Source organism: Notamacropus eugenii, chromosome 2 (genome assembly GCF_028372415.1).
Source record: "Notamacropus eugenii isolate mMacEug1 chromosome 2, mMacEug1.pri_v2, whole genome shotgun sequence".
Taxonomy (NCBI): Eukaryota; Metazoa; Chordata; class Mammalia; order Diprotodontia; family Macropodidae; genus Notamacropus; species Notamacropus eugenii.
This window is the reverse complement of record NC_092873.1, coordinates 388,536,135-388,558,877: the sequence shown is the minus strand read 5'-3', so window position 1 is coordinate 388,558,877 and position 22,743 is coordinate 388,536,135. Positions and strand designations below refer to the sequence as shown.

Below are 22,743 nucleotides of genomic sequence, written 5' to 3'. Positions count from 1 at the left end.
AGAAAGAACAGATGAACTCTAAATGTAGATTGAAGCATATTTTAAAAAACTTTCTTTTTACTGTTTTATTTTGTTTTCTTTTGCAACATGACTAACATGGAAAATTTGACATGACCTCACATGTATAACTAAAATCAAAGTGCTTGCCTTCTTAAGGAGGGGAGAAAGAAGAGAAGGTGGGTGAGAATTTGAAAGTCAAAATTAAAAAAAAAAATGCTAAAATTTTTAACATGTAACTGGGAAATATTTAACGAAATCAATAATAATCATTTTAAAAAAGAAGCAAAGAATTATCATTGTTGGTTATAATTTCAACTGCAATATATTTTTATAATTTATAATTTCAACTGCAGCATTTTTTTACTTTCCTTCAGCAGCCTTTTTCTTTTATGTTTTGCCCTGATATTAATTTATTTATAAATTCTAATGAAGAGTCTCTGATGTTTCCAAGGATATCTGGTTCCTGTCAGCTCTGCATCTACTACTTTAAAGATATTTTCTTAAGATGAGAGGGAGAAATTATTTGATTTTTCAGGGTCTTTTTTAAAAGTATCACAGTTTTGCTACTAAGTCCCTGTGTGACCCTGGGTAAATCAATTAACTTCTCTGTGCTTCAGTTTTCTGAAATGTAAAATTATGGGCTTGAATACAGTACTGGTTAAGGTCCTTTACAGTTTTAAATTCACTATTCTATGCCATTTCTGCCTCCTCATGATCCATTTGGACAACCAGCATAGTCTTTTGAGGACTCAGTTTTCTCATTTATAAAACAGTTAAATAATATTTACCCTAATTGCATTACAAGTTGTAAGGATAAAATGATAATTGATATTAAAGCAATCTAAAAAACAACTACTATACTAGCCATATCATATAAACATGTCTTACCTATATTTCCCATTACTCCCCACTCTTTGGGGATAATGGCAAAAGATACTTTATAAAACTAAGATCTTATAATTAAATATGAGGCCAGAAGTAGGAAAAAATCCTCAGCCTCAAGATTAGGAGAGACTAAAATTCTGGCCTTTAAGACGAGACTTTACTGTGTCCACCTCCAACAAAAACAAAGGCCAGTAAGACTTTGGCCAAATTCACTGAAGGTGAATTTATGACTCACATTGCTTGTAATATAACTTTTAGGCCACTGATGTGTATTGCCAAATGTAAATGGATGGGTAGGATTGGTGGAAATTTACTAAGCTGGTTAGTTTACTTTACTAGGCAAAATGGTTTAAGAGAATTCTGCTCATGTCCTGGTAAGTGATCTAGGATCACAAAAAATAATCCCTGAGGAGTACCCATACCATCCATTTCTGAAAGGATACAGTCTAACTTAGGAATTTTCAGCATTCCTAATATTGTTCTTCAAAATCTGACAGTTCAAGAGGAAAGAATTAAGAACACATTCCAGTTCCAAACTTTAAAATAGTACACCTAGAAGGTGCTGATGTTTTGTTCTAAGTTAATCAATGAATAAGAATTTTTGGATGAGTCCTTACTACAAATCAGAGGACCTCTTCAAGTTCTATATTTTCATGGTTTTGGAAAGGCAAACAATTTTTCTAAGTAATTTTTTCCAATGCATTTGAAACACTGTATGATGGAGAAATTATTCTCCCTTATTTTCTACAAAGCAGATTTATTAGGAGAGAAGCTAGAATATTTCTACTAGCAAACATAACCATTTTAATTTCTAGACTAAAAGAATATAATCAAGTTGTAATGATGTGTGGGTCCAGTGTTTTAAATGTGATAATTCTTGACCTATAGAATCAAATAAACTTTACCTGAAGTTTACCAATAAAAACTTTATTTTTTTCTAAATAACAATGCTGCCAATTTCCTAAATTGTGACAATGTGTGTGAGGGGGAGGCCTAACTAAAAATTCCAAAAAGTAAGATGTATAACAGCCTTAATCTTCTACCACTTACCAACAGCTGGTAAATCTGAATGGGCTTATAGTAGAAATACTCTCAACTGCCAAGCTGAATGCTATCTGTAATCCTACTGCAAAATGTGCTGAAAAACTTGTAACAGGAGACAAAAAAAATAATGAACTGAACCAAATAAACCTATTGGAGCCAATCTAACGTTCTTAATTGGTCATTACTTTGATGAGGGACAAGTTGCCCTACTGAAAACATTCTGTTTAGCAGCTAGCCTAGACTGATTACCAAATTAGCCTCCCCATCTTGGTCTCTAAACAAAACCACACATCCTCCTTTCCTCAATGCCCAAAAAAGGTATCAACACTTTTTTAAACTAAATGCTTTTTTAATAGAAAACAAAATACAAAATAACTCTTTTCAGAAAACAGAAATATTTAATCCTTTTCTCCACAAACAAATTAGAACTTGCTTTATCCTCAAAGCATGGTTTTATATATCTAAGACTTGTTTCACAAAGTGTTCATAAAACTGGTATTGCAATGCAGGAGGTGGGAGCAAGGAGATTCAGGAAGGAAAAAACATTTGCAAAAAAGCTACACCCCTGAACATATGATAATATGGGAATTCAATTTTTCCAATTTCAATTTATGACTCACCATTGCAAATTACTTGTATCCCCATGCAACAAATGTTCTTTTGTGGAGAGGTGCAACTAGGAAGAGAATCCTCCCTTCCCACCATCACTGCAGGAGCCCAAAACTTTCTCAATCAAACCCACCCACCCATAACACCTCATCCAAGGTGATTTAAGCATCACCCAGAAATTGCCCTTTTCTCCCAACACACTGTGCGACCAAATTCTCTAAGTCCCTGAACCTCAAAATTCCAAGTATCACAGCCAGTGCCAGGAGTCAAACCTGAAAGATAAAAGCAGAGATGGAACCCTCTGCCAGTGCTAGATTTCCTCTTCTCAATAATAATAATAATAATAATAATTATAACAAAAAAAAAATCCTGGTTCTTTGCAATTGCAGAAAATGAAAGACTTTCTGCCAGGATTCCCCATCCTCCCCCTCCAACCCCAACTCCCACCCTTGCATTCCTAAGCCAAAAGGATTTCCCTTCAACCAAAGTGAATGATAATACTTAACACTTTTAGCACTGCTTATCTTGAAAGTGCTTTGCAAATATCATCCAATCAAAACATCCCTACACCCTGAGGTGAGGGAGTATTATTATTATCCCAATTTTATGAATGGGAAAAGTGAGCCAGAAGTTAAGGTACTTGTTCAAGGTCATAACAAGATCTCTGTGAAATTCCATCTGACCTCAGAAGTACCTCAACTCCTTGCCTCAAGCCTACACACCATCTTTCTTCAGCCTCTCCTCCAACCTCAGTGTTTAGGGCATTTTTGGGCAGAACAATAATACGGTATTTGCAATACCAAAGATCTGTCTGCCAATGGGAGAAAGGAAAAAGAGAAGGGGAGGAAGTCTCTTTCACAGTCAGTGATTTAATCTCAGTTTGTAGTAAGACTCTTATAATTGCAAAGCCTTCCACCACTATCCCAATTCATTAAAAAGAAAAAAAATTAATGTTCCTGATTTTCTTGTGTAATTCCAGTCACTAGAAGAAGGTTACAGGCCATAAACTGAACACTCAGTACATTACTCATCTGCCCAGTATATACACCAACAAGTTCACTGGAAGAACCATCTGCAGGAGCATTGCAATAAGTGTTCCGAATATCCCAAACCCGAACAGAATTATCCATGGATGCAGAAGCAATCAAGCTACTATCTGGGCTGAAAGTAAGGCTGGTGATATTGTCCGTGTGGCCTCTCAATTCTTTGTAGAGGGTACCAGATGCCAAGTCCCACAGCTTCAACCGCTGGTCCTCACCGGCAGATGCCAAGTACTTACCATTTGGAGAAAATGCAAGTGAAAGTACAGGGCCTCGGTGACCTGTGAAGAGCCTCACAGAATTTCCTTGCTGAGTACTCCATAGTCGAACAGTCTTATCAGTTGAGCCCGTAGCTAAGTAGTTTGAATTGGGGTGGAATTTTACACAGTCCACATCTGCTAGATGTCCTGCATATATTCGCAATGGGTACGTCCGATCAAATGACCAGAGTCTTGCAGTGCGGTCATGGGAACCACTTGCGAAGTACAGGCTGCATGGACTGATATCCAGATCCCAGACAGGGTAGGCATGTCCTTGGTACAATACAGTATTGGTAAAACTTCCAAGGTCCCAGTATCTAATAGACATATCTTCGGAGCAAGATAGCAACCCTGAGCTGTCTGATAGGAACCTTGTACTGTACACAGGCCCACAATGCCCTCTCAAGATCTTCATTTCTGTGCCCACGTTGTCATCATCATCTTCCTAGAAAAGATAAGCAGATAAGGAGAAAAACAAAATCACACAAAAGCAAAAATTGTTTAGTGGTGTAGCAATATTAAAAAGCTTACTGTTTTATGGAAAGAAATCTGCTTATGAAAAGAAAGAAGGTATCTTGTAAATAGTAACTGACTTTCTCTTGAGTACCATAAATATATATAGCCTGAGCTATATGCAATAGTTATTAGTCTCAAAAACTGAAGAAATATATGACTGTTTTAGATATTAATAGAAAATTTACTAAGTGCTTTAGATTAGGAAATGGATCAAATTGAGTCTCATTGTTAATTTTGGCATTATGTGATGTTCTAGAAGAGAATTTATATTAAAACTTAATGTTCACATTCCTATTACCTGTCTTAATTTGTCAGTTTCTAATTGACAAGGAAGACCAGATGGACTTTTGCCACAAATTTAGCACTTTCAGACAACATGGTGACCTGAACAGAAGCAGACTGCCTAGCTCCCACAAAGTTACTCCAACAAAATCCTAAAAACTGCACCAGATCAATAATGATCAAGCAATCCAATGAAATGCTACAGTGTCTTCTCCAAAACACACTGACTCCATCAAAAACCTAAAAATTGTAATGATCAAATAATCTGTTGAGACACTACCAGAAGCGACTTCTTCCTCTCCAGAACTGCACAAAAAGTCATCCAGAAGACCATGGGTAACAAGAAAGAGGGCTGTCAAGTTGGCAATTGCTCAATGAGCTCTGAAGTGGTCTAGAGACACTTGTAGCCTGCAAGGCTCTCTCTATCTTGAGCAGAAGGCTCCTCTGAGAAATCCCTAGGGTGGGACTTTGGAAACAACCAAAAACAGTTGTGACTAGTATGTTATGGCAACCCTTAGACCAGGATACCCCAAGTCCAATGACTTTCCGGTTTCTAGAACTCTGTCCTAAAGAAAAATCGAGGGTCTTAAAGATCCAGGGCTCTAAACCTCAAAGATCCAGTGGGGCCTAAACCAGGGAGGTAGAGGACTACACAGGAACCCACATGATCCAGAGTGAGATCACACATGGCACACCACTCCACCCAAAAGTGCAGCAGGGGGCTGAGCAGGGCCCTTGGATAAAATCCTAGTTCAGGAACTAAGGCTGAAGAGATGAGTAAACAAAAAATAGGATATCAATCAGCTTAGGAGAAAGTAACTCTGTAGCAACTTCAAGTAGAGATGCAAAGGAGAAAAACCCCAGATATTCCACAAGGACTACATGAATATCCAGAAGAAATGAAACAGGAAGTAAAAGAAAAGTATATAAAAGCTCTGAAAGAATTAGATAGACAATAAATAGCTTTGAAAAGAGGCAAAACTTACCCAAGAAATGGATTTCCTGAAAACTAGAACAGATCAAATAGAAATCAATGACTTCATAAGGAAGCAAGAAATAATACAACAAAAATCAACAGATTTTTTTAAAATGGAAGAAAATGTAAGATATTTAATATAAAAAAAACAACTGACTGGAAAACAGGTGAAAGAGAGATAATTTGAAAATCAACGCACTCCCTGAAAACCATGATTAAAAAAAAAAGCCTGGACACTATGTTTCAAGAATTCATAATAAAAACTGCCCAGATTTATTACACTCAAAAAGGGAAGTAAAGAAAGAATCTACCAATCACCTCCTTCACTCTAAAAGGATAAGTTCCAGGAATGTTATAGCAAAAATCCAGAGCTTTTTTCACACCTGAGAAAAATATGGCAAGCATCTAGAAAGAAGTCTGAACCACAGTCAGGATCACATAAGACCTGGCAGTTTCTACTCTAAAGAATATTTAAATTGTATCTTAGAATACAATATTGCAAAAGAGGTGGGCTTAGCTTACAACCAAGAAAAACTTACCCAGAAAAGCTAACTCTACTCTTATAGGGGGAAAACAAAAGACTTTCAGACATTTTTGATAAAAAGATGAGATGAATAGGAATTTTGAAATACAAACAGTTCAGTGAAATTTATAAAGGTAAATGTATTGTATTTATCAACTGAGGAAATTGCATATTATTGTCCTGTTACTATTCTAATAGGAGACACAAGTGTCCCTTCAGAACCTTAACAAATGTTGAAAAACAGAGGACTGTGGGGTTCTATTCTGAGATAAAAAAGGAATATACTAATAAGGAAAGGAGGGGGAAAAAGTAGAAGCTGATATTTCTTAAAACTGGGTTATGTGTATGGGAAAGGTGTCAGATGAACCTCATTCATCTTAATTAGATAAAGAATGAAGACAAAATATGTACACATAGGGTATGTTGTAGGAATGTACCAAATTTAATAGGGAAACAAACATGGGGAAGATAACACTAGCAAGGGAATAGCAAGTAAAACAAACTGCTTGATTCAGAAAGGGCTATTAAAAGGAAAAAAGAAAAATGAAATGGAATGTAAGGGAAGTACCCATTAGTTGGGGAATAGATGAACAAACTGTGGTATACGAATGTAACAGAATAATATTGCTCTGTAAGATAAGACAAATGAGACAATTCCAGAGAATCCCAAGTATGCAGTGTAAAGTCAATAGGAGGAGAACAATTTGTATAAGGACAACACTAAAGAAAAACAACTCTGAAAAGCTTAACTAATCAGTGCAATGACCATTGTGAAGAAGGGGCCCACCTTCCTCACTAGCAGCAGCAACAACAGCTGATTGACTGCTACCAATAAACAGATAAGCATAAGAGCCCTGAAAGTGGCAGCACCTCCCAACACTACCAGTCCTGCTCCCAGCCTAATTCTTCCTGCCATCATTTGGGAAGCAATTCCTGTGCAGAAGAGGGCAGCCAAGGCAGGCAAGCCAGCCTTGCTGAAGCAGTGGGACATCTTAAGGGAGATAGAGGAGGCAGCATATGCCAGGCAAACGAAACCACAACCACCATCTTGATTACCATCTCTTCTCTGACCCTGATGGAGAGCCCAGGAGCTATCTCCGGAACACAGGAGTCTTTGGGAATAATAATGCTTCCAGTACAGTGCCTACAGCCACTGTCCAGGGAAGGAACCCCTGCTCAGAGGCAGGCAACTGCTTCTCCAGGTGCTACAGCCACGGTTATTGAAGTCCCAGAAGAGAAAGTTCTGGCCACCAAAGTCCTGGTTCAACATAAAAAACTGATATGATTTTACCAGAGAAATTTACATTACATAAAAAGTATCCCATCTGCTTTGCTGCTGTACCCTAAGGATGAGACCTTTTCAACTATCTTATAGGTGAAACCTTCCATATGTGTTGTCTCTCTCATTAGAATGTGAACTCCTTGAGAGCAGGGCCTATTTTATTTTTCTCTCTGTCTTACTATTTTATTTCCCCAACATTTAACATAGTGCTTTCTTGACTCCAGGCCCAGGGTACTATTCATTAGGCCACCATTTGTCCCTTCATTTATTCATTCATTCAGTGACCAATCACATCTCTAGAGGATCTATGAGGGAGCATATTACCTCTTGACAGAGAAATATATTCTCAAGGTTCACAAAGAAATATTTATTTTTGACATGGTCACTGTATGGACTAATTTCTCTTATGTTTATTTGTTACAAGATTTTATTTCTTAAAGTTGTCTTGGTATTTAGTTTGGAGAAGTTTGAGGGGGAAAAGGAAGTCTAGCAATAGTAATGCTTGAAAAAAAAAAAAAAAGACTGGAACATTTTCAAAAATACACAGAAGAAATTTCAAAAGGGAGCCCAAATAAGCAGGGTAGTTTTGAAAAATAACATGAGGAATTTACTATATGCTTTAAAAATAGTGATATGAAATGGAGAATTGTTTCATAAAGGATATTCTTTTTGCTTTCTGCTATACATATATGTGGAAATGTTTTTTTTTTGGGGGGGGGAGATTTAAGTCCATTATATTAAAAAAATAAACTTAAGACAAAAAAATTTAGCATTTCCTATTTGGGTTCAATGCTGAAAACAGAAGTATTTGAAGTAGCATTATTCTAAGGTTAATATGGAAATATCCTTGATGTTTTAGACAAAAAATATAAATGCAAGAATAGTATAGTTTTGCTACTAACTGGATAGATAATTTTCAGTATGTCATTAGCAGCCATAAACTGAAGAGGGAAAAGAGACAATGAAGGTAAATTCCCTAATAAGAATATGATTTATTATTATCCAAGTGTCAAAGACTCCTTGAAAAACAACAGGGCAACAATTAAACTCAGGGCTGCTTTAAATAAAGTCTCAGTAACATATGCAATTCTTGGCCCTAATTTTCTAGAGTCAAAAATACAGAAACCATTTTTCACTATGTAGAGTAGAGGTGTTAAACACACTGGTAACCTGAAGCAGACTGAAATACAATTGAGAAATATTTAACAAAATGAATGAAAATACAATAGAACATAGATGATGATACTATATGGGTTTTCTAAGTCAATATTCAGCAGGTAAGTATCCTTATAAACAGTTTAGTGGCCCCCAATTATGAGTATGCATCCTTGCTCTAGAGAATCCTCTTCATGCAAAAAAGTCCTCATTTTCCCCTCACTTATTCAGGGACCACTTCCGAACAGTATTCAAAACCGCAGCAATGTCTCTTGTGGTACTAACTGCCTACAGTGGATTTAAGGTAAATAAAGAAGAAAGTAGAAAAGAGATGATATGTGGATAGGCAAGAACCCATTATGTCTTTGTTTCCTTTTTAGGAAAAGGGAATGCAATGCTTGCAATGCAAGCTTTAGTTACTATGTCTGAACTTAATAAGTATGAAGCACTGAAGGACAAGAGTTACCAGGAAAAGAATCGACATTCATTTTGATTTTTTTCAAAATATACCCCAGATATTTAGTATTAAAAATATGTCTTCTCTTGGTTCAGTGTTCTTTTGAGTACTACTATTAATATTAGTAATTTTCCTTCCCAAAAGAGGCTATAACAGTTATGAATTTCATGAATGACTCATTTCTTCATAAAAATGAGAGTTTATGCAAGAACTGTTTTTTTTTTTTAAAAAAATCAACTCCAATCCTACAAAGATTTGTTTAAAATTAATTGTGAACTAGGTTACATTAAATCTGATTTTTATAGTTTAATTGCTCTTCACCATCAACAAGAGCACCTGATCTCATCCGGGGGACCTAAAACACAGTGAGGGGTAGGTAAAGGTTTTGTGGAGAGCAGGTAAACTTAGAAGTGAAATGTCAGACCGAAACCAATAACACCCAATTCCTATGAATAAAGCTGAACTGATTTTAGCAGCCAAAGAAAGGGAGAAATGAGAACTTTCCTGAGAGCTTTCAGGCATCACTGTGAGCAATCTGCAGGGCTACCTACTGCAGCTTAATCCAGTTCTATAAGAAATGTCAGGCTGCAACGTTGGTGTATTACTAAACCAGAGTCTGAGAAGCCATGTTCTTTTAGCCCCTGTATCACCAAAGCTCATGCTAATGTAGGAGGGGATCCACAGAAACCTTACATCATGGATTCCCAAGAAACCTAAGTGGTATACTCCTGGACCAGACTAGCAACCAAAAATTCCTCATCCTCCTCCATTCCCAAATAAATTTGATATTTTAGGCTCCTCCAGTGCAAACTTATACCCTAAAATCTTCCTGTGGAGGAATGGCCTGAAAGTAGCATTCTTTTTGCTTGGGATCTTTGGCCACTGGATGCTATAGATCTGCCTCTGGTTAATGACCATAAACTATATTATTGGGCATAACAGTCATTATATTATGAGTCTCATTTTTTCTTCAGTTCCAAGCTAGTGCTTCCAGGTCCTCTTAGCACTTATACTCTGATACTACATATACTAGATGTTGTGGTACGGTCATTTATCCTAGAGGAAAAAAAAAAACTGCAGCTGGAAGCAAGAGTGACAGGTGAATTTTTAGATATACCAGTGGGTGTTTTAAGTTCACTGATTATAGAAGATTTTAAAATATGAAAAATGTTTTTGTTTATAAATTAAAAGAATTAAACTATCTCCCTTTTACGACCTGGCATTTCCTGGGGGAAAACTAGCTGAATCTATAAGAGCCCTAGTCTTTAGAGCTGCTAGAAGCCAAATGTAGGTCCCTCTGTGATGAGATTTTTCTGGGACCTTATGCCTACTGTGTTGTGTCAGAGAATTTCTACTCTAATAAACCTTGATGTTCTAATTCAAGCTTCCATCTCACATAATGGAGGATTGTACTAACCTTAGATGTCACATGTCAATTGTTAATAATTATTGGTCTTTAATTGTGCTAATTTAGTAAGAACAGATGTTAACAATAACTTTCTTATCATATGTGCTTAATAAGTGTTGAATGAAAAATTTTTTCTTTACCCCTCACTTTCCACACTAATAACAATAGCTAAAAATAGTATTTAAATAGCACCTCAGGGCAGGCAAAGCAGTTTACATGTATTTATCTTATTTGATTTAACCAGATAATTCTAGTTAATATAATTAGCTAAAATAAGATTTTCATTTTAACAGCAACTTCTGAGACTGTCAGTAAAATCAAAGAGAGTAGAGAGTTTTGTTAATATTAATAATTATAGGGCTGTCCCAAAAGTCAACCTAAATAAAGTAGCCCTCTACAAAATTTGGCTAGGTTGTTGCAGCTGATTCCAGTTAACTAAATGTTCCCCAAAATGTACTGAGAGAAGCAAAAGTTAAAATAAATGCAACTCAGACCTCTTCATCCAAAACATCACAAGCCAAACGGATGCGTGACACGTCCACCTGATGGGGCTCTGATTTTAACTTCTTGGATCTCAAGCTCCAAAGTTTTACACAGGAATTATCAAACCCAGCAGCTAGCAGCTTGTTGTCTGGGGAGATTTCTGCAGTATTCAGCAGCTGCTCAGTGTTATAGAAGGCATAGAAACAAATTGTGGTAAGTGAAGGGGGTCCATCCTTGACTCGCTTAATGCTCTCTTGCAGGACATCCAGAGCAGCCTCATTCTGCAAAATAGATGTGGGCATATCTGCTGGCTCCAGGCCATTGCTCTCACTTCGTGAGGAGCTGCCACTGGCATATAGCTGGTAGTCTGTTCTCTTGGCAGGCTGCACATCAAGATGAATGTGTAAGGTGAGAACTTTGCACAGGGCACTGTTGTTGTCACTTTGGAGGTAGCGGATAAGGTAATTGTAGCTGTCCTCTTGGAGGCGGACCACATACTTATTATCCAGGAATGCCCGGAGCTTGAAGTTGGACAGGATGTCTTGAATGGTCAGAGTAGTCTGTAGCTGCTCAATGACATCCTTCTGGCTGGCGTTCTGCAAAAACATTCCATGGAAGCGACTGTAAAAACTGTCCACTGTGCTCTTCAGGCCATTCTGGACCATGTTAAGGTGGAGGTAGACAAAGAGAGGATACAGGAGAGGCATCACTTCATGGCTGTGCTGGGAATCAGAATCTATAATGAAAACAAAAGCAAATCTTCTCATAAAAGTAATATCATCATAATTGTAAAAAACCCAAACAACAACTTGGCAGGCTATAATACATCTTTTTGTATATAGTAATGTATGCATTTTGCTAAGTCATTTTTCAGTCATGTCTGACTCTTTCATTTAGGGTTTTTTTTGGCAAAGATACTGGAGTGGTTTGCCTTTTCCTTCTCCAGCTCTTTTTGCAGATGAGGAAACTAAGACAAACAGGGTTAAGTGACTTGTCCAGGGTCACATATCTGGGAAGTGTCTGAGGCTGGATTTGAACTCAGGAAAATGAGTCTTTATGATTCCAGACCTGGCACTCTATCCACTGAGCCACCTAGCTGCCCTGATATGCTTATTTGAATCTATTTAAGAATCACAGAATTTTCTAGCTTGAAGGAACTTTCAACCCTTCTCTAAATTTCTAGTTTTACAGAAGATAAAACTAAGGTCTAGAAAAGTCATCTATATCTACCAGTATTGATATAGATCTCTCTCTCTAGTTCAAGGATGACTAAGGAGAGAGCACTAACAACTGGAAGCACAAGAAAAGGCTTGATGGGAACAGCATGTGAGTCCAGTCTAATATAGTATAAGGATTCTGAAAGGTAAAGATGGGGAAGGACTGTTTCCGAGGCAAGGCATTCGTCCAATGCACAAAGGTGGGAGATGGAGTGTTGAGTTTAGGCAGCAGCTACTAGTCTAGTTTGGCTAAAATGTAGAGTTTGTGAAAGGGAGTACTGTGAAATAAAGCTAGAAAGGCAAATGGCAGCAATACTATATGGACTTTAAATACTAGGCAAAAGAGTTTGCATTTTATCCTGGAGGCAATAGGATGAGACAGTTAGACTTGCACCTTAGGAAGATTATTTTAGAAGCTAGATAGAGAATGAACTGGAGAGGGGAGAGACTAGAAACAAGAAGATCAACTAGAAAGTTATTACAAATAGTTTAAGTTGTAAGTAAAGAGGAGCTGAATTAGGATAGAGGCTGTGAGAGTAAAGAGATGGATGCAAAAGATGTTGTGGAGGTAGAAGAAACGAGCCACGTAAACAGATGACTCTTCCCTCTCTTCCTGATCACCTGATAGCCAATGATTAAGGATGGAAAATTAGATGGAAATGAACTTAGGTGACTGAGAGGATGGTGGTGCCTTTAAGAAAAATAAGGATGTTTTAAGGAAGAGTAGGATTAGAGAGGAAGATATATTTTACATATATTGAGTTTTAGATGCCTATAGGATATAAAAGGGGAGAGAACCAACAGAGATGTGATGATGAAGGGCTGGAATTTAGGAGAAATTACAAATGGATATAATAGACTTGGAGTTATCTGAATAGAGATATAAAGTTTGTGGGAGTTTGCCTTGATCAGATCTCTAAGACAGCACATGCAAAGAAGAGTAGAGGACCCAGGATAATGTCAGCAAACTCTTATGTTAAGGATTTAGGCAATGGAATAGACAGTTTGGAGAACTAAGAGAGTGTGGCATCAAGGAAGCCAAGACAGGGGAGAAGTAGCAAAAGTTGCTGAAAGCTCAAGGTGAACACTGACTGAAAAAAGGCCATAGGACTTAGAAGAACTTAAGAGGCTGCTTATAACCTTGTAGAGGGCAATTTCAGTTTGATTCATGAAATCAGAAGCCAAATTTCAAAGGACTGAGAAATAAGTGGGTGATTAGGCAGCAGAGGTAGTAGCCAATTTTTTTCCAGGAATGTGAAAGTGAGAAGATATATAGAATAATAGCTTGAGGAAATAGCAGACTCATTTAAACTTCTGATTTGACTACTATTATCTCTTTGGTGACTTTAAAAACCTTCAACAACAAAATAAATTCTAGTACACAATAGCACTTAATCACACCTAAGCTTCGGGGACAATGGGAAACAAACCATCCTGACCTACCAAAAGCCTCCCCATGGTCATGAGCACATTAGGAAAAAAAAAAATAGTATACATGTTTACAATTAAATTCATGTTTAAAATACTCAATATGTAGTTGAACATGATGAAAAGTACTTAAAAAGTTCTAGTTTCTCTATGATAGAAATACTATTAAAAAGTCCTTACTTCTTAAGACCTACACATTTAAATAACTGACATCTTTCTCCTTAGATCCTGTTCCTTATCATTCATGGCCACCTCCTTCTACCTGTTTTTCGGTTCCAGCATGAACACAGCAACCTCAGTAAAGAGGAAGGCAGAGTGGTGGGAATCATCTAATTTGGGTTGGAAAGCACTCTTCTTTCCCTTATCCTTTTTACTCACCCCCCACATTAGGGACAACCACATCTATATTATGTTGGAGAGATGAATGTTTCTCTCTTTTAAGGAAAAGAGAGAACACAATCATTTCTATAAACCAAAGAAAGTAGCTAGGCAAATTCTTAAATATAGACCAATTTCATCCTTTTCTGTTCTCACCTGAGAACAGTAAATAAAAGTAAACAGAAAGTAGTTTATCATCATTCCTAAGCACCTACCATTTATACAGTAACTATTTTAATGGTATGTTTCTTCCCACAAAATATAAGTGATATTTTTCAAAACTTTCTGTGGCAAACAAAATTCCTTGTTGAACTTCCCTAAATATTACTATGTCCCCTGAATCGTTGCGGTATGGATACATAGGACTAGAATTTAGGGGATTTGAGTTCAAGAAATGGTTTGGGTGTGAACTTGGCCAAGTACCTTGAGCTTTCTGGGGCTTAGGTCCTTCATTAGTAAGATGAAGGGGTTAGATGAAAATTATTAAAGCACCTTCCAATGCTAATACTGATTGAAGAAGGATGGTATTCTGTAAATGATCTGGACAGCAGTAAGCACAATGGAGAATTAGCTCATAACTTGGACCTATCACACTTTTATTAATGAATCCCAGCATCCGGCTTTTCAGTTACATGCCACATATACAGTATGTGACTCACTCTGGAACTCTTGATATTTTTCTTATGATATTCACTTCGTATGTGTCCTCCCCCCCCCCCCCCCCCCCCCCATCATTTGCTTCTAGCTTATTCTACAGATGAGAAAACTGACTTGCCCCAGGTCATACAGGTGGCAGAACTGGGATCTGAATCCATATCCCTTGGCTCCAAATCCATCATCTTTTCCATTGTATTATACTGTCTTTAAGTTATCAACTACTTTTTCTATTATGAAGTCATATGAGAATTAAAAATTAAAATTACAGTAATGTGGTTATATAACTTGTGCTCCTTTATGTTCACTTGCAATTTAAACACACATACATACACACTTTAGTCAGATGTTATTGAAATAAGAAACCAAGTAAACACTATGAGGTCAGAATATGAAATATTCCTGTCTTTTCTCCCAAGTACCTTGGGAATATGCTATCTCTAACCAACTAAAACATAACCTCTTTGGGGATAGGAACCTTGCTTTATACTTCTTTGTACACTGCACCACATTTAACACAATAGATTACACATATCAGGAATTCAGGAAATAAGTGGAAATTGATTAATAAGTGAGATCACATGGTTTCCTATACATTTCTTTTCAATTAAATTTAAAGTGAGAACCATAGAGTTTTGGCAGGATCTTTGTCTAATTTACCTTGCCCTCTACCCTCATTTTATGACTGGAAAAACAAAGGGTTCAAGGGAAGTCAGATGACTAAAACAAGGTCACAAAGCTAGATAAGTGGTAAAGCCAGAACTAGAGTATATAGCTTATTAGACTTCCCAGCCCTTTTTTCTTTATTCTCCCATATTGTCTTGTCAAATTGGTGGATTTTTAAGTATCACAAATATGGTTTAAATTTGCATAAAAGAAGTGACTCCAGACGAGTGCTCACCAGTGAGAAAGTTCCGTAATCTTCCAAACTGTACTTCATATTGCTGAGGCTCAGCCTGGCAGGGGGCTGCAGACACGATGTTGGCACAGCCAGACTCTGATTGGACTGGGGAAGAAGACAGACAGCCATCAGAAATAAGCAAAGAATTATAACTACTGACCATCTAACCATGGGTTGTGTTAAAAATTAACCACAAGATCAAACTGGACATAATCAAAAAGGTCAATGTATTACAGGTTTCTCTAACACCTGCAGGAACCCTTAAAACCATATATGAATTCACTATCTTTCTATTAAAGATCTGTTCCTAACGGTTTCTCCACTATTCTACAATGAAACAAAACAATCAAGGTAAATAAAATAAAATACTCTAACATTTTCTCTTCCAACAACAGTAATATATCTAGTTTATAAATTCATCTGCCATTAGCATTTCAAATATTTGAAGATGCTTATAGACTTATGCGCCTGTTGTTCCACCTGCCTTGAGAATGTTTTTAATCATGCTATATTTTAAGACGATACTTTAAACAAAAACAAAACTAGGTCAATCAGGGCAATGGTTTCCTCCTGTACGTGTTCATCCGAAGTGAATCTACTCCTTTCTAAAAAGACCAGAATACCAATATATTCTTAATTTTAGTTGAAATATTTCCAAATTTCAAAATCAAGGACAAAAGGAGTCACTTAGCTAAAACCAAACTTCCTCTGGAATATGATTATTCTTCTAAATATGAAAATGTCTACACAAGAACACATATGAGGGATTAAGTCCCAGGATCTAAGTTTTGGTGTTGATATCATTTAGTAAACAAGCAGTTGAGTCTATAGGAAGTGAAAACTCTAAAAAGTTGGAAATCGATTCTATTTCTAACACCGGTGAATTTACATCAGTAGGCATTCCTTGCTTTACATGTGTATAAGATGATTATTCTGTCTTTACAGACAGTTGATTTGAGGAAAACTCCCATATCATTAACAAGTCTTCTCCTGTCTGTTAAATTTTTTCTCAAAAAACTGTTCATGACATAAAGATGTAAGATTCTGTGTTGCCTGCAAGTCTTTCTCTCATTTATTCTTCCTAAACTATGCATTTCTTATCACTCTTACCCTTTTCTACCTTTGCACAAAAGTCACCAGAATATGAGAATGTACGTAGATTTAATCTGAGTGAAGGGGAGGAAGGGAGGTTGTGTTCCATTTAGAACTGTTCTATTTTTTCATCCTCAGCAGCCAATGTTGTTGCATAAGCTGCAATTATTTTAATGATGATCTTTTTGCAAATACTTATCAGTACTACAATGACTAAATAGCTCATGAAATATTGTTTTCTTGTGCCTTTTTGAGTATGATAAAATTCCATCAATTCCCTTCTTTGGTGTATCTGGGAGATATTTCTTTATTTAGCAGCAGTGTTTCTTTCTATTGGTTTCATTTATAGAGTGTCAAGACTGCTATAATTTAGCTCCTCCAGTAATATGTCCATTTGATCATGACTCAAGAACCTCACATTTAGCATACTAGTCAAAGTAAATTTTTGAAGCAGCTAGATGGCTCAATGTATAGAGAGTTGGGCCTGGAGTTAGAAAGACCTAAGTTCAAATCTGGTCTCAGACATTCACTAGCTGTGTGACACTGGGCAAGTCACTTAACTTGTATTCACCTTAATCCACTGGAGAAAGAAATGGTAAACCACAAGTCACTTAACTTGTATTCACCTTAATCCACTGGAGAAAGAAATGGTAAACCACTCTAGTATCTTTGCCAAGAAAACCCAATAATGGTCATGAAGAGTTGGACATGACTGAATGACTGAGCAACAATGACGTAAATTTATACATGGTCTCTAAAACTTGTATGATTCTTAGCAGCCTTTGCCAGATGTTTTTTCTCTTCTGCAAAAGCAGAAGAGGCCAATACAAGAATAAAGGTCATTTTGTATTCTTTTTCATGGGTTATTATGGTATATTACCAAGTGGCCTGCCTTCTGGTAAAGAGTCTCTTCATACTTAGCTGGTCCTCAGAAAGCAGACCCAGACTGCTGGGGGCCAAATCTGATGCCTTTATGGAAGGCTAGAACCTGGTAGAATTTATGTTTCATTGACATATACTTTAAGAAGCCAGTCACCACCTCCAAAGTCATAATGAAGTATCAGAGGAGGACTTTGTGAGAATAATGAAAGATATGGTATACAATTGAAACAACTAAATTCTGAACTATTTAAACAAATAGCTGACAACAGAAAATGAGAAATGGACAACTGAAATGACATTCACACTAATTATAATAACTATACAAAAGTGTAATCAATATAACGTTATTGCCAAAACAAGAAGACCATATTAGCTCAGAAAATGCCTTAACTAGCAAACATTTAGCAGGAAATGGTGGTCAAAAACAACACCAATTTGGAATAGAGTATGGACAATTAAGTCAACAAGCATTTAATAAGCTCCTATTTCGTGGTGAATAGACAATGGACAATTAAGTCAACAAGTATTAAGTGTCTACTATGTTTGAGGCACTGTGTTAAGTGCTGAGGAGTAAAAATAGTTACAGCTCTTAAGGAGTTCAGTCTAATAGGTTATTTCATAAGGTGGAGAGAAGTAGTGTAAGATATAATCAATTTAAAGAAAGCTAGGCAAGAGATCCAATTTAGTTATCCCAAGGGCATTCAAGTACAGAAATGGAACAATGACCAACAGAAGAAAAATGGAAAAGATCTATAAAAATTACTTTAACAAACTGTTTTCATCACTAAGGGCAGGGGAGCTAACCCATTTGTGCTTTTAGGAGCAGTAGAAATGGCATTAAAGAGGACAAAGATGGGAAAAGTGTCCAGCCTGAACCATTAGACAACTAATTACCTGTGAGATTAGCTGCCATCTCTTCAGGAGTCTGAGACAGCCGCAATCCTTGTTTTAGGGGGCCTTCTGAATCTACATATTGGCGTCGTTTGAGGTAGCAGGACACTGCCATCTGAATCTGTTCTGTGCGTACTCGTTTCATGACCTCCAAAAGGAGAAAAAAGGTAATAAACCATATACAGCGCAAATCTCCATTTTTTTGTTTTTTAATAATATAGCCAGTATCAATTATGAAGACCATAAATAGCATATAATTCCAAGATAACCATCAAATTTAGGCAAAAATGTCAATCTTGCCCATCAAAGCTTTCATTAAAACTGTTAGCAAGGAATAAATATGACTGGTTTAAATTTTAAGTCCTTTTATTTCTCCTACCTGGAACAGATTCTAATTAGCACTCAAATCACATAGACATAAAATCCCTCTAAAAATCTAAAATGAGACAGGAGGTTATGGGGGAAAAAATCTCCTAGAAAAATGTAAAAACTGGTTCCTCAAACTCTGAGTAAGAAAAAAAGTTAGTAATTTGGCAGACTATCAATTATATCTATTTCAAATCAAAAGGAAAAGAGTGCCAACATTATATTACTCTGAAAACACTGCTTGAATATCCTTTTTCTTTTCTCACTATTAGGTACTATTTATGTAAAAAGACAATATAGTAGCAAAGTATTGATATATTTTAGAATTAGGCTTAGAAAAAGTAGTCTAGAAAAAAAAGGTAGAGTTAATTTTCCACCTTCCAAAAAGCAAAAATGTTTTTCATATCTAATTATTGGACAATGATAAGTATATCTAGCACATATCACTCAGCTAGAGATGAAGAAAGAGCAGAGAGCAGGATTACAGTTAATGATAATTGAATTTAGAATAAATGTAATTTTCCTAAGTGTGTATGCTAATCACTATCAAAAAAACAGAAGGGACATAATCTTTTTGTGAGGAGCTACTCTTCATATCCCCAAAGTTCTGCAGAGGGGGGAAGTAGAGGCTAAGAGTCAAGACCCTGACTATAGAATAGAAAAGAGCTGCTGTACTTTCCTTCCTCCTTTCCTTCTCATTCTGGAAATCCTGGTCAGGGAGGGCTAGAGGAAAAGGAAGTAGCCCTTTTGTAGCAGTGACAAATAACACTGGACCTCTTCCAGATGAACCAGAAGATCCTTGTGCTATCGTTGGAAAATCCTTGCTCTTAGAATTCACTTATAGAGAATTATGATGATTGGCTCACAAAATCATAAATCTAGAGCTAGAAGGAACCTCAGCCCAACCCCTGAGTGACTTGTCCAATGCCACATAGTAGTAAGCACCAGAGCTGAGATCTAAAGCTAGGTCCCTTTGACTCCAGGGACAGTACTTTTTCCATTGCAGGAACTAAGCCCTCCTACATATATGAAAAGAAGTATAGCCCTGCAACTTCCCAGTTAGGCATAACCTCAAATCTCCTGATCTACTACCAACACTTCTTAAGCTCTTCTGAAAGGTACACATCTAGACTAACTCTTACAATCTCCTTGTACCCAATACTTTCAAGCCTGCATAATAATCCCTCTCATGCACCACCTCAGCTTTGCTTACAAACTTTTCCAGTTTCCCTGTTGCTAATTAAAATCTAACCTCATGCTGGACTTAGAATGACAAATATTAGTGTACCCAAGGAGTAGGGGGTGAATGGAAGAGAGGATAGACATAGATGAGATGAGGGTCTTAGAATATAAGAGTTGGGTGGGATCTCAGAAATCATCTAGTCTATTTCCTATATGGAACAGAATTTCCATCTATAGCACACCTCAGCTTAACTATGTGCAATGTTGGGAAACTAAGACCAATCCATTTTAATACAGCTTTAAATGTGGTAGCTTAAACACATACACACAGCTAAATATATATGGAGATAAAATCTACTTCTCTATAACGTCTACCCAGTGTTTTAAGTTTTGCTTTTTGGAGTCAAGCAAACAGATCTATCTAATCCTTCTCCTAGGTAACAGACTTGCAAATATGTGAAGATAGCTGTCAGTCTTCTTTTCTCTAGACTAATCATAGTTCCTTTCAATTATTTCAAGACATGGCTTCAAGTCCTGTCACCCATCTAGTCACCTTAGAGGCAGGTGGTGGCACAGTTGATAGAATACTGGGCATAGAGTCAGGAAGATCTGCTTATAGCCTCAGACACTTACTAGCTGTGTAACCCTGAGGAAGCCACTTAGCCTCTGGTTGCCAATTTTCTCAATTGTAAAATGGGAATCATAAAAACACCTACCTCTCAGGGTTGTTCTGAACATTAAATGAGATATTTGTACAGTGCCTGGCATATAGCTACCATTTAATAAATACTTCTTCCCTCCCTCATTTTCTTTTGGAATTGGTCCAGTTAAACAACATTCTTTCTAAAATGTGGTACCTAGAACTGAACAGAATGTAATGCAAACTGACTATGCCAAGAGTACAGTGGGACCATAACCTCACCATGTTTCTATTAATAAAAGTAAAAACTTAATTTTTGTGGCTTAGTCTTATCCTCTTGATTCTTATAATGCTTGGAGTTTATTAAAACTCCTAGATCCTTTTTTTCCATACTACTGTTGTCTAGTTTTGCCTCCCTTCCATATATTTGTGCAATTCATTTTTTTAAACATGAGTGTGAGTATGCAAGGAGATACTGCTTATGTCCACAATCTTCTCTAGTAGATTGTCCTTTCTATCATCCCTACTGTTTACTAATCAATCATTTCCTTTCTATTGAGTGCTTCCTTGTTACCTACAAACATGTCAAATTCTCATTTCTCCTCCTCAAAAGTTCCTCACTTGCTCTATCCATCCCCAATAATTATCATCCTGTATCTCTCCTCTCTGTGGCTAAACTCCTTCAGAAGGTCATCTACAAATGCAATCTTCACTTTCTTTCCTCTCATATCTCTTTGTAGTCTGACTTCTAACTGCACTATTCAACAAAACACTGTTCTAAAAAGACATTAATGATCTCTGTTCTCATCCTTTTTGACCCCTCTGCAGCTTCAACGCTGCCAATCTCCCCCATTTCCTTGATATTCTCTTCTCTCTAGGTTCTTGACACTGATGCTCTCTTCTGGTTCTCCTATCTGTCCTAGCTGTTACTTTTCTGAATTCTTTGCTGAACCTCCATCCAGATTATGTCCACTAATTGTGGGTATCCCCCAAGGCTCTGTACTAGGCCCTCTCCTCTTTCTTTCTATACTGTCTTTCATCTAGTGATCTCATTAGCTTCCATGGTTTCAACTATCATCTCCATGCAGATGACTTTCATCACCTTCTTGTTCTTCTCTAACCTCTTTCCCGGACCTTCAGTTTTGCATCTCCAACTGCCCATTAGATATCTGAAATGCTATGTCCCACAGATATATTAAACTCAACGCATTATCTTTCTACCGAAACCCACCTTTCTTCCTAAATTCCCCATTACTGTTGATGGTACTACTATCCTCCCAGTCACCTGGGCTATCAATATAGGTCTCTTCCTCAGTAACTCATTCTCTCTCCCCACTGCCCCATCATCTGCCCTCCAATCAATTCTCAGGTCCTGCCAATTTCTACCTCTAAAGCATCTCTTATTTATGACCTCTTCTCTCCCCTCATACTTTAATCACTCTGGTGTATGCCTCAATCACTTCATGCCTGGACTGCTTACTGTAATAGTCTGTTGGTTGCTATCCTTGTCTCATTTTTGCCTATTCCAATCTATCTTCCACTTAGCTATCTTAATCTCCCTAAAGTACAGAACTTATTATATCACCTCCCTACCCATTCAATAAACTTTAGTGTCTCCACATTATCTCCAGGATCAAATATAAAATCCTCTGTTTGGCTTTGAAAGCCCTTTATAACTTGGCTTGTTCCTAACTTTCCAGCCTTCTTACACTTTATTCCCCTCCACATACTCTGTAATCCAGTGACCTTGGTCTTCTTACTGTTTCTTGCACAAGACACTTCCTCTCACAACTGAGCATTTTCACTGGCCATCTCCCATACCTAGGATGCTCTCCCTCCTCATCCCTGATTCTTGGCTTCCTTCAAGTCTCAGCCAAAGTCCTACCTTTTACAAAACAAACAAACAAAAAGCAACCTTTCTCAGTCCTCCTTAATCTTAGTGTTTTTCCTTTGGGTCTACCTCAAAAAATCCTGTATATATCTTAGTTGTTTGAATGTTGTGTCTTCCATTAGATAGTGAGCTCCTTGAGTAAAGGAATTTATTCTATTTTATTGGTCCCTTTTAATATCTCCAGTGCTTAGCAAAGTGCCTGGCTATGTTGTTGTTCAGTCGTGACCCCATTTTTGGTGTTTTCCTGGTAAAGATACTGGAATGGTTTCTCCAGCTCATTTTGCAGATGAGGAACTGAGGC

At 37.0% G+C, this 22,743-nt stretch overlaps 1 protein-coding gene across 2 annotated transcripts in view; it reads right to left on the bottom strand.

Moving 5' to 3' along the window:
• Positions 1 to 2,257: 2,257 nt before the first annotated feature.
• Positions 2,258 to 22,743, bottom strand: part of TAF5L (TATA-box binding protein associated factor 5 like) — a 31,617-nt gene continuing 11,131 nt past the window's right edge. For both annotated transcript variants that reach the window (XM_072647469.1, XM_072647468.1), the window contains 4 exons: positions 18,367 to 18,511; positions 15,499 to 15,603; positions 10,932 to 11,656; positions 2,258 to 4,283 (listed from right to left, as the gene is read on the bottom strand). In XM_072647469.1, the coding sequence (XP_072503570.1) occupies positions 3,486 to 4,283; positions 10,932 to 11,656; positions 15,499 to 15,603; positions 18,367 to 18,511 (1,773 nt within the window). In that variant the 3' untranslated portion in view covers positions 2,258 to 3,485. The remainder of the gene's footprint in view (positions 4,284 to 10,931; positions 11,657 to 15,498; positions 15,604 to 18,366; positions 18,512 to 22,743) is intronic.